At 40.4% G+C, this 15,534-nt stretch overlaps 2 protein-coding genes across 3 annotated transcripts in view; both read right to left on the bottom strand.

Annotated features, from left to right (window-relative positions):
- gfpt1 (glutamine--fructose-6-phosphate transaminase 1) overlaps positions 1 to 12,371 on the bottom strand; it is a 49,284-nt gene extending 36,913 nt beyond the window's left edge. The window contains exons 1-8 of the mRNA XM_017696329.2: positions 12,324 to 12,371; positions 5,130 to 5,237; positions 4,875 to 4,982; positions 4,634 to 4,759; positions 2,235 to 2,293; positions 1,997 to 2,131; positions 1,650 to 1,711; positions 75 to 154 (exon numbers count right to left, since the gene is read on the bottom strand). Coding sequence (XP_017551818.2) covers positions 75 to 154; positions 1,650 to 1,711; positions 1,997 to 2,131; positions 2,235 to 2,293; positions 4,634 to 4,759; positions 4,875 to 4,982; positions 5,130 to 5,237; positions 12,324 to 12,330 — 685 coding nt within the window. The 5' untranslated portion in view covers positions 12,331 to 12,371. The remainder of the gene's footprint in view (positions 1 to 74; positions 155 to 1,649; positions 1,712 to 1,996; positions 2,132 to 2,234; positions 2,294 to 4,633; positions 4,760 to 4,874; positions 4,983 to 5,129; positions 5,238 to 12,323) is intronic.
- Positions 12,372 to 14,192: 1,821 nt separating this feature from the next.
- Positions 14,193 to 15,534, bottom strand: part of nfu1 (NFU1 iron-sulfur cluster scaffold homolog (S. cerevisiae)) — a 45,672-nt gene continuing 44,330 nt past the window's right edge. For both annotated transcript variants that reach the window (XM_017696327.2, XM_017696328.2), the window contains exon 8: positions 14,193 to 14,815. In XM_017696327.2, the coding sequence (XP_017551816.1) occupies positions 14,771 to 14,815 (45 nt within the window). In that variant the 3' untranslated portion in view covers positions 14,193 to 14,770. The remainder of the gene's footprint in view (positions 14,816 to 15,534) is intronic.

The following is a 15,534-nucleotide window of genomic DNA, read 5'->3' as shown; positions in this document are numbered from 1 at the left end:
AGTTCTGCCACTGCACAACTCTACTAAAGAGTCAGAGGATGTCGGTCTAAGATTTTACTGCATGTGTCACTCACAGGAGCGGTACAGGACAGGAATGTGATCTGTTGAGAGCTTGTGGTCACTTTTCACACCAATCAGCATCGGACTTCCTCTCCTGGAGAAACACAAACACGATGATATTCAGAGAGAATTCAGACAACATTCTTCTTCAAACAAGATTCAAACACTGTACCACACACTCTCAGAAATAAAGGTATGAAACTGAGGCAGAACCGCTTTTGTCACAGGGGTGGTACCCTCAAGGGTACATCTCGGTACCTTCAGTCAGGGAACGTAATACATTGAAATATTTATGTATAATTCCACACACCGGGTCTTGTCTCCAGGCTTTTTATTCTGTTGCTGTTTTGAAACATTTCGTTATGAAAAAGTAAAAATACGTAGAATAAGTTTCAAAATTAGGCCTTAAAACCCACTGTTGTACCTTTGAGGGTACATTTACAGTGTATGTGCCCCGACGAATAAAAAAAAATGCACCTGCACAGAATCTTTATTTTTAACGGTGCAGGGTGAACATTCATCCTGCATTTTGTGGAACAGTCACAAAAATCGAGGGGAAAAAAAAAGGTTTGTCCCACATTCCACACAAAACATTCTCGCACTTTAAAGATCATGGGGAAAAATTTAAACATTGTTCCACAGTTAAATGATTGTTTTAAATACGTGTAAAAATAAAATCATGCCTCACTCCATTGGTTATTCCCACTTTCTTAATTCTGAACACAGAAATATGGCATTCAAGGCGAAGATGAGAATGAAAGGCGTGAGAAAACAAAGCAAACAATATATGAAATTTACTAAAGGAAGGAAAAAACAGGAAAACTCTTGTAAAGTAGATTAAGCTGAAGAATATAACAAAATATCTCGACCATCTTTGCGGCTGCTACTTATGATAGACTGAGCACAGTTTAAATCATATGAATCTTTGGTTTTGGCCGCTCATATATTTATAAATGTGCTGCTGTATTAAATCAAGACAGTTCAACACCCTCCCTGGGTTTCCCGTATTGTCCAGCCAAAGCATTCATACTGTCCTGCAAAAAGAGCTGCTCTGATGTGATCACCCTATTGCAGAGGTTCTCAACCTTTCCCACCTCAAGGCCCACCTGTTTATCACCAGAAAGCATGAAGGCCCATAAGAAAGCAAAACTGCATGTTTTGCTAAATGTCATTTACGGGAAATTTGTGGAGGTGTACTCTTGCAAAATGTTATGTGCATCAATGAACATGAAACAAGCAGAATACTGATGCAAGTGGACAACTGAAAGGTCAGTTGTCCACTTGGACAGAAAAAAAAAAAACGATGAAGCTGCCTTTGTGCACTGTTATTGTTAATTGTCGATTATTTTTTAACTGATTATGACAAAGTGCTATCTCAGGCCCACTACGGACCAAAGGCTGCCCTTAGCACAGGCCCACTTGTGGTCCTCGACCCAGTGGTCGAGAAACTTGCCCTACTGTACCACTGCATTTCGCCTTAATTGGGACAAAGATGACAACAGTAAAACACTCCTTTGTATTATAAGTGTTATAACCTTACTCGTAAGGTTTATTTTAATATATATTTGACTGTACAGCAGGCAAAGTACCTTGTTCCCACAGCCTCTCCTGGGAAGTGAATGCTCTTGAAGACCAGTGCGAAAGCTCCTTCCTAAACACAAGACCAAAAATGTTTTAGAACAGTGTAACAACAAACTGACGCATTAAGATGCAATGATCTGAAGGTGGCGATTCAGCTGCACCGATTTTTGGGAATGTTAAAATTTATTACAAGCAAATTGTGGTGAAACTGAAGATTTCATGAATAACTGAACTGTCTCCAAATAACTCTAAATGAAATGAACAGGTGTGAGAACAGAGACCTACACCCTAATATTTACCAAGAGTACAAATAACTACACTTCCTAACCCTTGTGAGCTGAAAGGTCAGACTTACCAGCTGCTGGGTGACCTGCTCCACCAGAGTGGCGAAGCTGATGTCATTGTTCTCACGATTGTCGTACATGTACTTCACCAGTTTAGCGATGGTCTCTGTGTCGGTCTCTGACTCAAACTCATAACCTTTACTCTCCTGGGGACAGACCGACAGAAGTGGATGTGCTCAGACAAACAGATATTGAAAAGAATACACTGACAGACAGACAGACAAGTAGGTGCTGCAGATCTTCACTTACCAAGAACTTCCTCAGGTCTTTGTAGTTGGTGATGATTCCATTATGAATGACGATGAATTCTGTGGGAATCCAGTACATGGTATGAGGAAAGTTAAGCAATTTAACACGCTTTAGATTAATAATTGCATACACTGGTTGATCTGTAAGGTAATACGAATCATTTTAAGTAGCGATTAGAAACGATCAACAGGGAAAACAAAAAAATATTTTGGTCCCACTTTATATTGTGTCTCTAATAACTGTGATAACACATGAATAACATGCAACAACACTGTAACTACTGATGATTTAGGCAATGTTACAGATGTATTACAGCAGTACAGCCTATATAATTACATTTTTGCCTCATGTAATTAAACAGGTGTATCCTCTGCACAGGAATGTTCCTGTAGTGTTAAAGGCACACCTTAAAGTAAGTGGACAGTTCCTGTGTAGTGGTTATGTAGGTACTGTGTAATAATGGAGGGGTAACACAGACACTGCTTTAGGTTTAATGCAACACATTCCATATGTTATGATACACGTTAAGATAAGGGAACATCTGCTGTTCTGTCACATTACAGAGTGGTTTAAAATTGAAACTGGTTACAGTGTCACAGCACTAGCAACACTAATGCAAGCTAAAATGTTAGGAAAGCTGGCAGACACAACATCAGTAATGTGCTACTACAAACTTCATTTCACTGCTGGAAAAAAAACTGATGTTCCAGTCTGATTACAAATGTAATTACATTACAACTATTAAAATACTCTAGGGTAATTACATGAGGCAAAACTGAAGTTGATTCACATGTGTAATTGCATAAGGTATCCTTCTGTAATCCATCTGGAACAGTGACTAAATCATTAGCAGTTACATTGTTGTTGCATATGTTGCTCACACGGAACAACACAGACGCTTAATGTAAAGTGGGACCAATATTTTTTAAAGAATGTGACTGAAAACAGGAACAAAACCACTTTGCACTGTTTCAGAGTGAAAACCTTATGGTACAAAGTTAACACATTAGCTCTGACTGATTTGTTGTAAGAACGGATAATAAGATGATATTTATGGTTAATGTTGTAATTACATTACACTACGTCACAGCATGATTTTCTGAGTATACTGTCTGTACTTAAGGAACTCTCCATTCTTTATTACAAAGACAATATAAACAGTCCGGTTAGGTTAAATATAGGCTATGCTCACATAACAAGCCTCATTGGACAATTTAGTTTTTGTTTTGCTCAGATCTGATCTTTCTAACTTGATTGTTCACATTCCTGTGGTGGCTCCTACATGAATATGTCATTAATGGGAACAAACCTGTGTCCTGCATGCGCACAGCCTGATTTATAACGTCACACGAATGAATCACGTGCGTCATGAACAACAAACAAACCCAACCAGCAGAACAAGCCTTCGTTGCAAAGATGACTACCTGGGCAGATCTGAGCTTTTCATTATTTGAGCAAACCGAAGGTGAAGAAGAGTCAGATACACTGCTTTTGCAGTGTTTACTGGCACTACCATTAGATTTGGCACTGCTGCCATGTGATCCCTGAATGATGGTGTATGCGTGGTTAAAAAACCAAAAACAAAAATACATAAAATCCCATCTGACCGTTCCCACTGAGGACGACCACATATGAAAGTGGCTCAGATCTGATCACATTTGTGTCCAAACAGCTCGGAAAATATCTGTGTCAGATTAAGGCAAAATATTGGATTTCAACCTGATAATGTGAACACAGCCTTAGTATACTGCAGTATGTGATAAGCTAAATATAATTCACCTCTATTCATAGTTTGATGCTATTTTCTGTCACTGTCTCTCTCTTGCTTGTTCACTCACACATAATATACAGCCTGAAGATTCTCCACAAGGGGGCACCATTAGCATTTGATGCTTGGCAACAGTGACACTGCGTCCTTGATTAAATTGGCCACTACTGGCTCTTTTTTTTTGTCTGTTCCAACTTATCAAACTTCAGAAAAACTGAATACTGTGATCATTGTGTTTATTAGAAAATGTATTATTTCTCAAGAAAGTGTCTTTTGAAATCAGTATAAAGCCCTAATTTTATGTCAGTAATGTTAGTAATTTTATGTGTCCTAATATGTACACTGCATATTATTAACATTAACTGATTATTCCTCATTTCTTATATTTTATTCTTTAACTAAGTTAGAACCACTATTAAGTTACCTGCTAAAGAGAAGGACGCTGAACTAACATAAAATACCACTTCTATTCACAATGAAATTAAACAAAAAACATCTCTGATTTCTTCTGCTCTAAAAATGCAATGAAATAATAACATCATTAACCAGTTAAAACACATTAAGCAGCAAACATTTTCATTGAATTTTGTTCTTGTTTTTGATTATGTTCTGTAAATTTATGGTTACCAACCGTTGTGTTTGTCAGATCTCTGTGGGTGGCTGTTGACAGGACTGGGGACGCCGTGTGTGGCCCAGCGAGTGTGTGCAATGCCGAGGTGCACGTCGAACTCTACATCAAGATCAATGTCCTGTTGCTCTGTGGAAGTTACACAGACAAAAAAAATTAATACGAACAAACATCATCAATGTATGTTGCCTTTGACAAGAACGTCAATTTTGACATGAATTGTTTATCATCACTGTTGTCTTACTGTTGATCTCCTCATCCAGGACTTTGACTTTGCCTCTCTGTTTAATCAGGTGGATGCTCTTGGCATTGCTCTCCCAGTCCTTATTGTTCCCTCCATCAATACCCACTCCTGAACAAACAAACAAACAACATACACCTCAGCAGATGCTCAAAACTGGCAATTCCTGTTCCCAAGCAGGGTGTGTGCCCGTTTGTGTAAAATCCTGTTTTGCTTCTGAATGACAGTGTGTGTGTGTGTGTGTGTGTGTGTGTGTACCTGCAGAGTCATAACCGCGGTACTCCAGCCGTTGCAGGCCTTTGAGGAGGATCTCAAGGATCTCTCGGCGAGAGCGAGGCACGTGATAGTTCAGATATGCAAAGATTCCTACAGAGAGACAGAGACACAGAAATGTACACATGCATATGAACATATAAACAGGTTATTATAAAGATCACTTTATACCAGGAATGCATGCTATGGACAGAATATATAATATATGCACACACACACACACACACACACACACACACGTATATATCAGGGGTCTCAAAGCCTAATTTGGTCATTTCTCTGCTCAAGCACATCCAATTGAACTTGTCAGATAATAACCAGCTTCCTTATGTCTGTCTGAGCAGGAAAATCACCAAATGAGACTGTGAGACCCCCGCAATATGGACACACTGACTTATGCAAAAAAAAACATTCTGCCAATGTTTACATGTATCGGGTCTCTCTGAGAATTTTTTACAGTGATCAAGCCAGATTTTGACTGTATTCCACCAGAAACAATGCAGTTTTTGATCGATCTGATTATTAAACCAGCCAAACCATTAGGCCTTCTGCCACTTCCACTCATTTTGCCCACGTGTTTCATATTCAGCATTACTGAGCCTTTCGTTGTACCTAAACATGTCAAATTCTTTATTATACTCAACACTGTAACAAAACACGCATATGTACCCAAACTTTATAGAGGCAAAAAATGTCCCTAACTCAACTGTACATTAATGTAACAATGGAAATCTGGCGATTCTATTGGTCCAGAGCACCTGGTGTTTGCATTTGCAAATGGAAACAAAACATAAAACACATAAAAAAGACAGGTCTTATGAGGTCTTACATGGCTGTGTCAATTGCCAACAGCTACTGGCTTTAACAGTTCTTTAACCTCTTTAATTAAGGAGACAGGCAGAGCTTCATGTCCTACTGCAGCACTGAGTGGCTTTACTGTGTAAACAACACAACAACAACCTGACCGTTTCCTCCTCTCATCCCTCAGTACAGCCCCCTGTTTACTGGTAAAATGCTTGCCCTGCAGCAGAGGAATCATAAGGCTCGTAAAAGAAAGAAAGAAAGAAAGAAAGAAAGAAAGAAAGAAAAACACAGACAATGTATTAGCCTATCAGATACCAGAAACCAGAGGAGACCCGGTTTAACCCACAATACGTATATTGGTGGAGGAACATTCCACTACAAGAAGTGCTACTATGTTTTGTTGGCCTACATTTAGACAGCATACAACTAATTCAAATATTTTATATTATTATTAAGGCCTTCAAATTTGGCTGAAGGATTAATCATTTGTACACTCAAATTTAAATGAGCTAATAGTTGGTAGGGTGTATTTTAGTTTCATACTGCTGTGCCTCCTGAGCCATACGTACAGCACAGGGATCTAGTTACCTTGTACGCTTAGTACTTCAGTGTTAAGATGATCTCAGCTGGTGGAGGGAGTGATCCACCATCACTCACCATCTGTGATGCTCGCTCCACCGTTTAAGAATCATCTTTGTGCTAAGATGCTTTTGGGAACTCAGCACAGGCCAACCACTGTAGTAACTCAGGGAAGCAGGGAATATTTATTTGGATGCCGCTGTGATTCTTCCTGAGATGTGCTCAGTGTTTTTGTTCTGGTCAAATGTGTAAACATCTGCACAAATATCTAAAACTTTTTTATTGCTCCTGAAGTCAAGAACTAATTTTTAAATTTAGGTTAAGCTACATTTCGCTGCTGTCGGGGACAAAATCTTATACCTCCATTTTTGTCGTTTTTCATTTTTTGACAGAATTTGAAAAAGGCGCCCTGTAAAGTTACCCTTTTAGAGATAATTGGTTTTGTTTTGACAGCAGTGATTCACTGGCTTAGTATTATATTCAATATTATATTATACATATTATATTGAATTATTATTATTATCAGTCAAAAGTCACAGGACAGGTTTTATTTTATTTTATTATGGACTTTTATCTCTGGGGTCATCTCAAACAAATTGTGTATGCTGAGAAAATCCGAAACAAACACCACCTTCAGCACCGCATCCTAAAGACTTGTGACAGCATAAAAAATAAAATAAAACGGATTCCTGTGACTTTTCACTCACCCATACATAGGTGGTGTTAAAATGGCATCATTTCAACCGAACAATATAGATTTGTTGGCAGGTGGTTAATAATATGTAGACAACCAACACAGGCTTGATCTTATTTTACAAAAGATTACACTGCAACCACAATATTGGAGCAAAAAAAAAAGCACTTAGATCATTTACGAGATGCACCAATCCATCATTTTTATGGACGAATTTGAATTACTTTATTGGTGAAATTTTTTGTTGAGTTTAACATACTGAAAACAACAAAACTGCAATATAAAAATGTGCCCTAACACATGTGCAGGCAAAATTCTAGGTTTTATTTTTTCCAATATGTGAAAATCAGCAAATAAACAGTCATTGTTCATTAAAATCTGCAGCAGTCTGTTCTCCATAGAGCATGACTTCACTTATTTTCCTTTAGAAAATCAACAACACATGGAATTTGGCTATGGGCGCCCAAACGTTTACATACGACTGTAAATACAGTGAGACTGCATCGTGGTTAATCTGAACTGTGTGTTGAGCCCAACTTGCAGCACTGTTTTCACAGTCTTTAGGCACCTGAAGCTTAAATGGAGTTCCTTTAAATATCCACTATGTTACCTAATTTTTCCCAGCTACTGGAATAAGGAGTGACAAAGCGAGCACGGTAGTTGATCAAGGCTGATAAATGGTGCAAAGGATTTGCCAACATAGCTATAAGGACTTAAATTAAGACTCTCAGTCAGCTATCAGCACCTTAGAGGTCTTACTTAAAGGCTATGAAATGGAAAGACTGGGCAGGAGGTCTTGTTTTTCGAAATCACAGAGACAGAAGCAAAGCTGTACAATATTATTCCCCATTTCTCATACCTTCATTAAGACACAGCCTATTTGTTTCAAGCAAGTAAGCCCTTTACTGGGGGTTTGCGTTCGTCATCCAACCCACAACTCCTAATCGAAAAGACTCCCGAATGAAGCTGACAGAAATCAGGAGAAACGAAGGCTCACTTGGCTTTATTAACTTCATCTCTGAGCAAATAACATGAGACTGAAATGGAGCCCAACAGGCAGTAAATGTAAGCGTGGCACTGTGTGTGGAAAGCAATCAAACAGAAGCGCCATTGAGTACAGCTGGACACGAGCGTTAGTGCGCATATGTGTTGAGGGTTCGGTGGCTGGGGTTCGGTCCTTACACAAGGCTCTGCTTTGTGAGCACAGATGGCTCCAGAAAATGAACGAGAGAGATTGGATGGGTCAACAGTGTGAGCTGGTGAGACTGAAGAAGAAAGCCTGACGCAGTTTAAGTGGTCTGCAGGTCTGCAACATACAAGCTTGAGAAAAAGCCAAAGTTATTTATTTCAATTAGGCACTTTGAGCATCTAGACTTTAACAGCACTGATTTTTTTTAAAACAGCCCATATCCCATTTTTCTTGCATTTTATCTTTTCCCACTGATGTTTCTGTGGCTTTGTGTACCAAAAACAGTAATTTGATTCATTTTTACATGACCGTTTTCCAACCTCTCTTTATTTTTTAGAATGAAACAGGCCGGTTTTTAGATTGTGTTACTGTACTGCACTATAAGGCATCACAGACATACGTAAATGACCGCTGTAAACTGGCTGCCCAGTACTGATCCGCATTCGAAAGGTTTTTTAAACACTCCTTACAACTTCAGTGTTAATGGGCGGAGCTAAACCGCTGTAGCCTAAATAGGCAGACATATGGCTGTGTCCCGATTCAGGAGCTGCATCCTTCAGAGCCTGTACTTAAAGCCGACTGCGTCACAATGGCGCGACTAGGCTGTCACGGTTTCAAAGGCCCCTTCATATGAGGCCGATAAATGTGTTCTTCTTTTCCATGGCAACAAAGGATCCAACGGTAAGGGCGGGAACCGCGGTGATGTGATGCAAACAGGAAATCCGCCGAAGAGCAGAGCGTCTCATTTCAGCCTTCGCAGGTCTATGCAGCCTTCAAAGGACGCAACTTTGTAGACTGTGTCCTTCGAAGGATGCAGCCCTGAATTGGGACGCAGCTATATGTAAACAAGATGTTTCTGTGACAAAAATAGTGAATTCAAAACAGGCTTAGCTTTCATACAAGGCCTTTATGGCCTGGGGAGTGAGCTTTTTTACAGTGTTTATAAACTACATCAAACTACTTTATTTCAAAAACGTGAGGGAATTTGTTTTTCCAATATACGGCCCCTTTTAAGGAAGTACATCAACCATTGAGGACCTCCAGACGGCTCACATCTTTTTGCTCCATCTCAGCTCTCAGCACACTTAAACCAAACACTTAATACAGGTGTGTTTGGGAGCTGGAATAAAGCAAACATGTGGTCGCTAATGACTGGGTGGTGGAACCACTTAAGTCTGCTTTATAATATGATGTAAAACAATTTATGTTTACATTACTTCTATAATGTAATACTTCACTTTTAAACGGACATGTTTAAACCAACACACTGTATGGTACTTTTTAACATCTGTGCATGCAGTTACGGACAAAACATTATAAGAGGCTTCTAAGAAAACTAGGCAGTGTCTTCAGACTTAAACCCTGTTTACACCTGGTCGTTTCATGTGACGTGTATCTGGATTTTAACTACATGAATTTCCAACTGGTAATCAAATGCATCTTAGTCAGTGCAGGTTATTCAGGTTGTATTCTGAAGGCTGTACAGCGTGTAATGCACAAACAACCAGTTGCCTGCGCTGTTCCTTGTTTCTCCTGTTCTAAAGATCACACATTTCCATAGCACTATTTGTTCCCTTACTCTGGCTTTTACACTGATGTTTCCAAGAAGACTGCCATTTAGATATTTAGCCTCCTGTAGTAGACATCGCGGTCATTGACCAGCGCTTTAAACCCTAATGTATTGTGGTGAGAAGAATAACGACACAACAAAGTAAACCATTAACAGACCTGGGTGTTCATTAAAACTGCTCGTGTTGCTGAAGGTCTGCTGAACTGAGAAGAAAAAAACTCACTGAAGCTGCACTGAAGGAGCTGAATGTGGCTTGGAGAGATGAATGCATCTTGTATAACATCTGGTAAAAATGTGGCTCAGGCCACCTCCTGCATTTCAAGTTTGCGCTACATGCATCTTGGACACATTTACGGCTGTATTTTTATATGGACAATCTACATCCCCAAACAGGGCCATACAATGCTCTCGCCACCTGGCACTAATCCTGGTAAAATCAGGGCAATATGGCAAAAATATAACATCATGCTACTTTAAAATATTTCCACAAAACAAGATACATATGATATTATTTCACTAAAAAGCCAAGTGGTGGCGCAAACTATTAATACAATGTTTTTTTATTCAACATTTCTCGTACCGCGTCACACTAAATCCAGTTATCTGAGACCTAATCGCGCTCTCTTTAACGAAACACGTCGTTTGCGAGTGTTCTTTAAGCACTTATATCAGTGATACGCAGGAATACTGAATACTGAGCCGTAATGTGACAAATTTTATCACAGTAAAGACAGACATTGTCGTATTGCCCAGCTCCAGGTAAAACAGTGACAAGTTGGTTTCTAATGAACGCAGCATGTTTGAGAGAGTTGTATTTCATTGTAAGTGAAGACTCTGTCTAGCACTGTCCTGTTTAATTAGATTCAGGGACAGTACAAAAGGCAAAAGACCTTTCAAACAGCTTTCACTGAAAATACTCCTCGCTGTCTTTCTGGGTTCCGGAAGAAGTAATGAGGGAAATAAGTTGGACAAGTCTGTTCTAGACCTACCACTGACTCTGTGAGCTAAAGCAGGCCCTGGCATCTATCAGTGACTAAAACAGATCCTGATATTTATCAGTGACTAAAACAGGCCCTGGCATCTATCAGTGACTAAAACAGATCCTGATATTTATCAGTGACTAAAACAGGCCCTGGCATCTATCAGTGACTAAAACAGATCCTGATATTTATCAGTGACTAAAGCAGGCCCTGGCATGTGACTACGGCTTATCTGAGGAGCCCAATCTAACTAAGGCAGACTTCCTAAGTCACTGGGCTGCTGATGAGACCCATCAGTGTCATCCTCCTAGTCAGCTGATGTGGGAATGACAACACAACACAAGCGAAAGACAGATTGTGAAACTAGAAAAGGCTCTGAAGACGCCTAATGCATGTCTTAATGCATCTAAAACAGCCAACAAGCCAACTCTTCCACAACAAGAGGCAAAGCCCCAGCACAGTCCAGCCCAGAAACCAGAGAGTTCAACTCTTAATGGGGATTTTTCAAAATTTCTGGGCAATTAAATGGCTGACATGTCAACACAATCACTCAGAGTGGTTTGGTGTGAAATGTTCTTTTTTTTTTAGAGAAACTCAGCAAGTCAGACCTGTTCACAGTGGCAGTGACAGGAACCTGGCGTCCACCTTTAAAAGCTCCAGTCATCACACGAAAGGGTTATGAATACCGCGCCTGATGTCCGAGACCTTGTTTTAGCTACGGTAGGTTAGTTTGGTGACAAAGTTTGGTCGAAAACGGCTTTTAATCAAACTGTTTTAGTCAATTTATAGTGGGGGGGGCACATTTAGGGTGTGCTAAAGCAAAAACAGCCCCAAAAGAGAAGCTCTCTTTCAGGACTGACCATTACTTCTCCAGCATCAGGGCTACATACAGGAGCCCTGTGAGGGAGTAGCAGTCAGTGCGTTTCTCTACTGATCCATCTCACGCCACTCAGCTCTGACCGACTTGGTTCACATCTTGGCCTTTTTAACGTTATTATACAGGTTTTTTTTTAATCGGCGCAAATCCCTTTTAGGAGGCATAAAGCTGTCAAAGCAGAGGGAAAACACCCAGCTCATGTCTCGGGAGCCTTCAGGTCGCCTGTCTGCGCATTAATAACACGCCCTGGATAACATTAAATGACAGACACCGACAACTATGCAGCAGTTAGAGGAGTTTAGCCAGTGCTGCCCAAATGCTAACCATGCTAACGTGCTTCCATCCCGAGACGCTTCACGGCGCTATTTTCACAGCTGCGCTGACACAGGCCAGTCCACATAAACCTAGTTTCGCTTGAGAGCGTCTGCTGAAAACACTGGGTGCTAAAAACAAATAAGAACGCGTCCGTTTTCGTGTCACACTCACCACACATGTCTCCGGCACGGTCTCCGACAACTACTGCTGAGTGGAGTTCCTCCTCCGAGTGAAGCGGTGTCGTGCAGGTCCCGCCCCGGCACATTCTATTGGACGAGAGCCCAGGCTGTGCCTCCGTATTACGTCTCTGATTGGTGGATGCAGCTGTCGATCTGTCCACACGCTACCTTGCCTACAGAGGCAGGTTATACGTGGCAGCAGGATGCGTCCATGATGTCGACAAACACCTGCTTTCCTGGTGATTTAACTGTCACCGGTGTCGCTGGGAACCGGTACCGGCTCTGACCTCCCTCGCCGGAGAACAACGTAATATGACCTGCGCAAGTTACTGTGCTGGCAGTGTGTACGTAGGATACGTAGCATGAGTGTGATTGGATAACTAAGCTGGGGTTAGGGGCAAGGGGGGCGGGGGGGGGGGGGGTGTGGGTTTGGTTGCAAATAGGGCTGGGCGATACCACAGACTTTCTCTTCGATCCGATACCAAGCAATATCAACACTAATTCGATTAAGTATTGCACGGTATTACTACTATTAGTATTAGATGGTTCAGATGTGAAGTGCTCACAATTGTTCACAGTGGTTTTGACAGGAACCGGACGTCCACCTCTAGAAGCTCCTTCGCAGAAAGTTATTATTGAAATAATGAAATAGTTAGACATACGCTGCCTGATGCCTGACACGTTGTTTTACGGTGATTTGTGATAAAGCTTTGGCTTAAAATGTGTTTTGAATCCATTTATTTCAGTCCTTTCCTGGAGGAGGGATACATGCAGGGCATCGTGAGGCACAATAGACCCCACAGAAAACTATTTTACCGTCATCAACATTACGTATGAAACTCAGAAGGCAAAAGTAGGTTCACTGGTGGTTTTAGGTAGTAAATAAAGGGCTATATTTGTGCTGTAGATATGAGTGACCCCTGGTTCCTATCACCACCACTGTAGAGAAATTGGAGTCTCTACAATGAACCATTTCACATCAAACCGTTCTAAATGCCTCTGTTTACACCTCAAGGACTGAGTCATTAAGAAAATTTGGGAAAAAGTTATTGGAATTCTTCTTTACAAGGCCACCAGTTTTTCTGCATATTTAAACGGTCAGAATGTTCCGATACGAAGCAGACGTCTGAAGAGTTTGACCCTTTTTAAAACTACACAGAATGTTATGTTACATTAAATAGTTCATAGATGTGAATAAGCTGTTTGATGCCTGAGACACAATAGGTTTGAGTTTTGGGCTGCTTTGATAATTTTACAAAAATGACCACTAAAACTTTGTGCATTCCTGGAGTTTAAATACAAGTATGATGATGACATTAAGGGTACCCCACTGCACTATTGTAGTTTGAATACTTCCCCTTCAAATGACGTTTTGTGGATTTTCTAAGCAAAAATAAGTTTCACATTTTCTATAGGGAACAAACATTCTGCCAATTCTATTGCTGAAATGAACATATTGGAAGAAAATAAAATTATAAATGCTACAAATAATTTGTGCGCAGGGCACATTTTATTTTTTTCACGAATAATTTTAATTCAGTAAAGAGCGTTCTCTGTAGAGCATGCGTCAGACTCCAGTCCTCACAGGTCAAAACACTGCAGACTTCAGCACAGACCTGACTCAGCTCCTCAGTGAGGCCTTCATGAACTGATTCAGTGTTAGATGAGGTTAAACGCTAATCTTCGCAGCAGTTTCGCCCTGAAGGTCCCCAGTTTGACATGCCTGATGTAGAGGATGTGTTAACGTAAAAAAAAAAAAGATTTGATGAAGGGCACTAAAACTTTTGCATGAGGCCTTCAGAATAAAGTGTGACCTGTTAAAAGTGATTTAATTAAAAATCTGACAGGAATGACAACCGGATCAATATTTCTGTGCACTGTTTTATTGCTGCTCTTAATACACATGCTCTATATTCAAACAATGAAATAAAAGATTTTTGCGAGAAAACATACATCATCCCGTTTTATTTGTGCGTCTTGAGTTATTGCAAGAAATATCGAGCAGAACCCTGAAAGTGCTATAAATACGAGAGGTACACAATCTGCCATGAGCGGCATTCACACAGCTAATACAGTATAACGACACAAAAGGAAATTCAACAAAATAATTAAAGAAAAAAAAACTTTCTTGTGGGATTTTTGGGGGCTAAAATATAATCACGGAAGCAGGGATCCCATAATGATCTGTTAAACAGCAGGTATATTAGGTTTTATTGAGTGTTCTTTATTAACCTATAAAACGTCAGCTCTCTCAAAGCTCTGCTTAATTCTTGTTTAAGTGGTTTCTACACTACCCCTGAAAAATGGCCCACTGCAATTCACTGGAGTGCTGTTCTCAGTTCCTCTTCTACTTCACTGGACAGCAGCGAGAGACGGGGCTGCTGGGCACTGTAGGAAGCAGGAATGTAGTCCAGATGAAAGATTCCCGCTAACTTGCACTCATTGCTGGGCTTCCTGTTCCACTCCCTCGTCCTCACCCTTCACCTGCGAGGAAGCGCAGATATCAGGAGGACGACAATGACACAATCTGACCACTTCAAAACCGTCAAACCCCCCCAATTTCATTAATGTGAAGTTTCAGCCATAAATCTATGGACACAGTTTTCACCAAATGTGGCCAGTTTAGTGTCTGAAGTCTGAGTTTTGCACAGCCACCAATTAGAGTTGTGTAAATTCTCTGTAAAGTCTATTTGAGATCAAACTGCTGTGGCTCGAGGGAAATATACACTTTAAGCATGCTGTTTTAAAGATGTTAAAGGTTGGGGTTTAGAGCTTCCTTTACTTGTTAGCTACATTAGCCTCCAGTGCAGAACTAACAAAGCATACACTGTATACCAATCATTACAGGGGCTCTGGGCAAAAGACAGGCAAGGAGCTCCCTGGATGCACATTTTTAAATTAGCTGAGGCTCTGAGCTTCTAAGTGGCGCAGCCATTTACACTCCAGACAATGACATCTCGTCAAATTGGAGTTAGGGTGTCAAGCTCAAACACTAGAAAGGCCATGTGAAACAAACGTGGGCCAGATGTGTTTCACTTTTACTTAAGTTCTGCCACGACATGAACAAGCCACTGTTTATTCCAAATATGCCAAGCTGCAACAACAAAATGGCATTAAAATACTTATTCAAAAATAATTCTGAATAAAAATAAATGGTTTAGGAAGCTTTTTTTTATTTTAAAAACTGCCTATTTGTTTGAACT

The sequence above is a fragment of the Pygocentrus nattereri genome, chromosome 29 (assembly GCF_015220715.1).
Source record: "Pygocentrus nattereri isolate fPygNat1 chromosome 29, fPygNat1.pri, whole genome shotgun sequence".
NCBI classification, from domain to species: Eukaryota; Metazoa; Chordata; class Actinopteri; order Characiformes; family Serrasalmidae; genus Pygocentrus; species Pygocentrus nattereri.
Note: the sequence above shows the minus strand (reverse complement) of the source record. Positions and strands in the feature narration are given on the sequence as shown.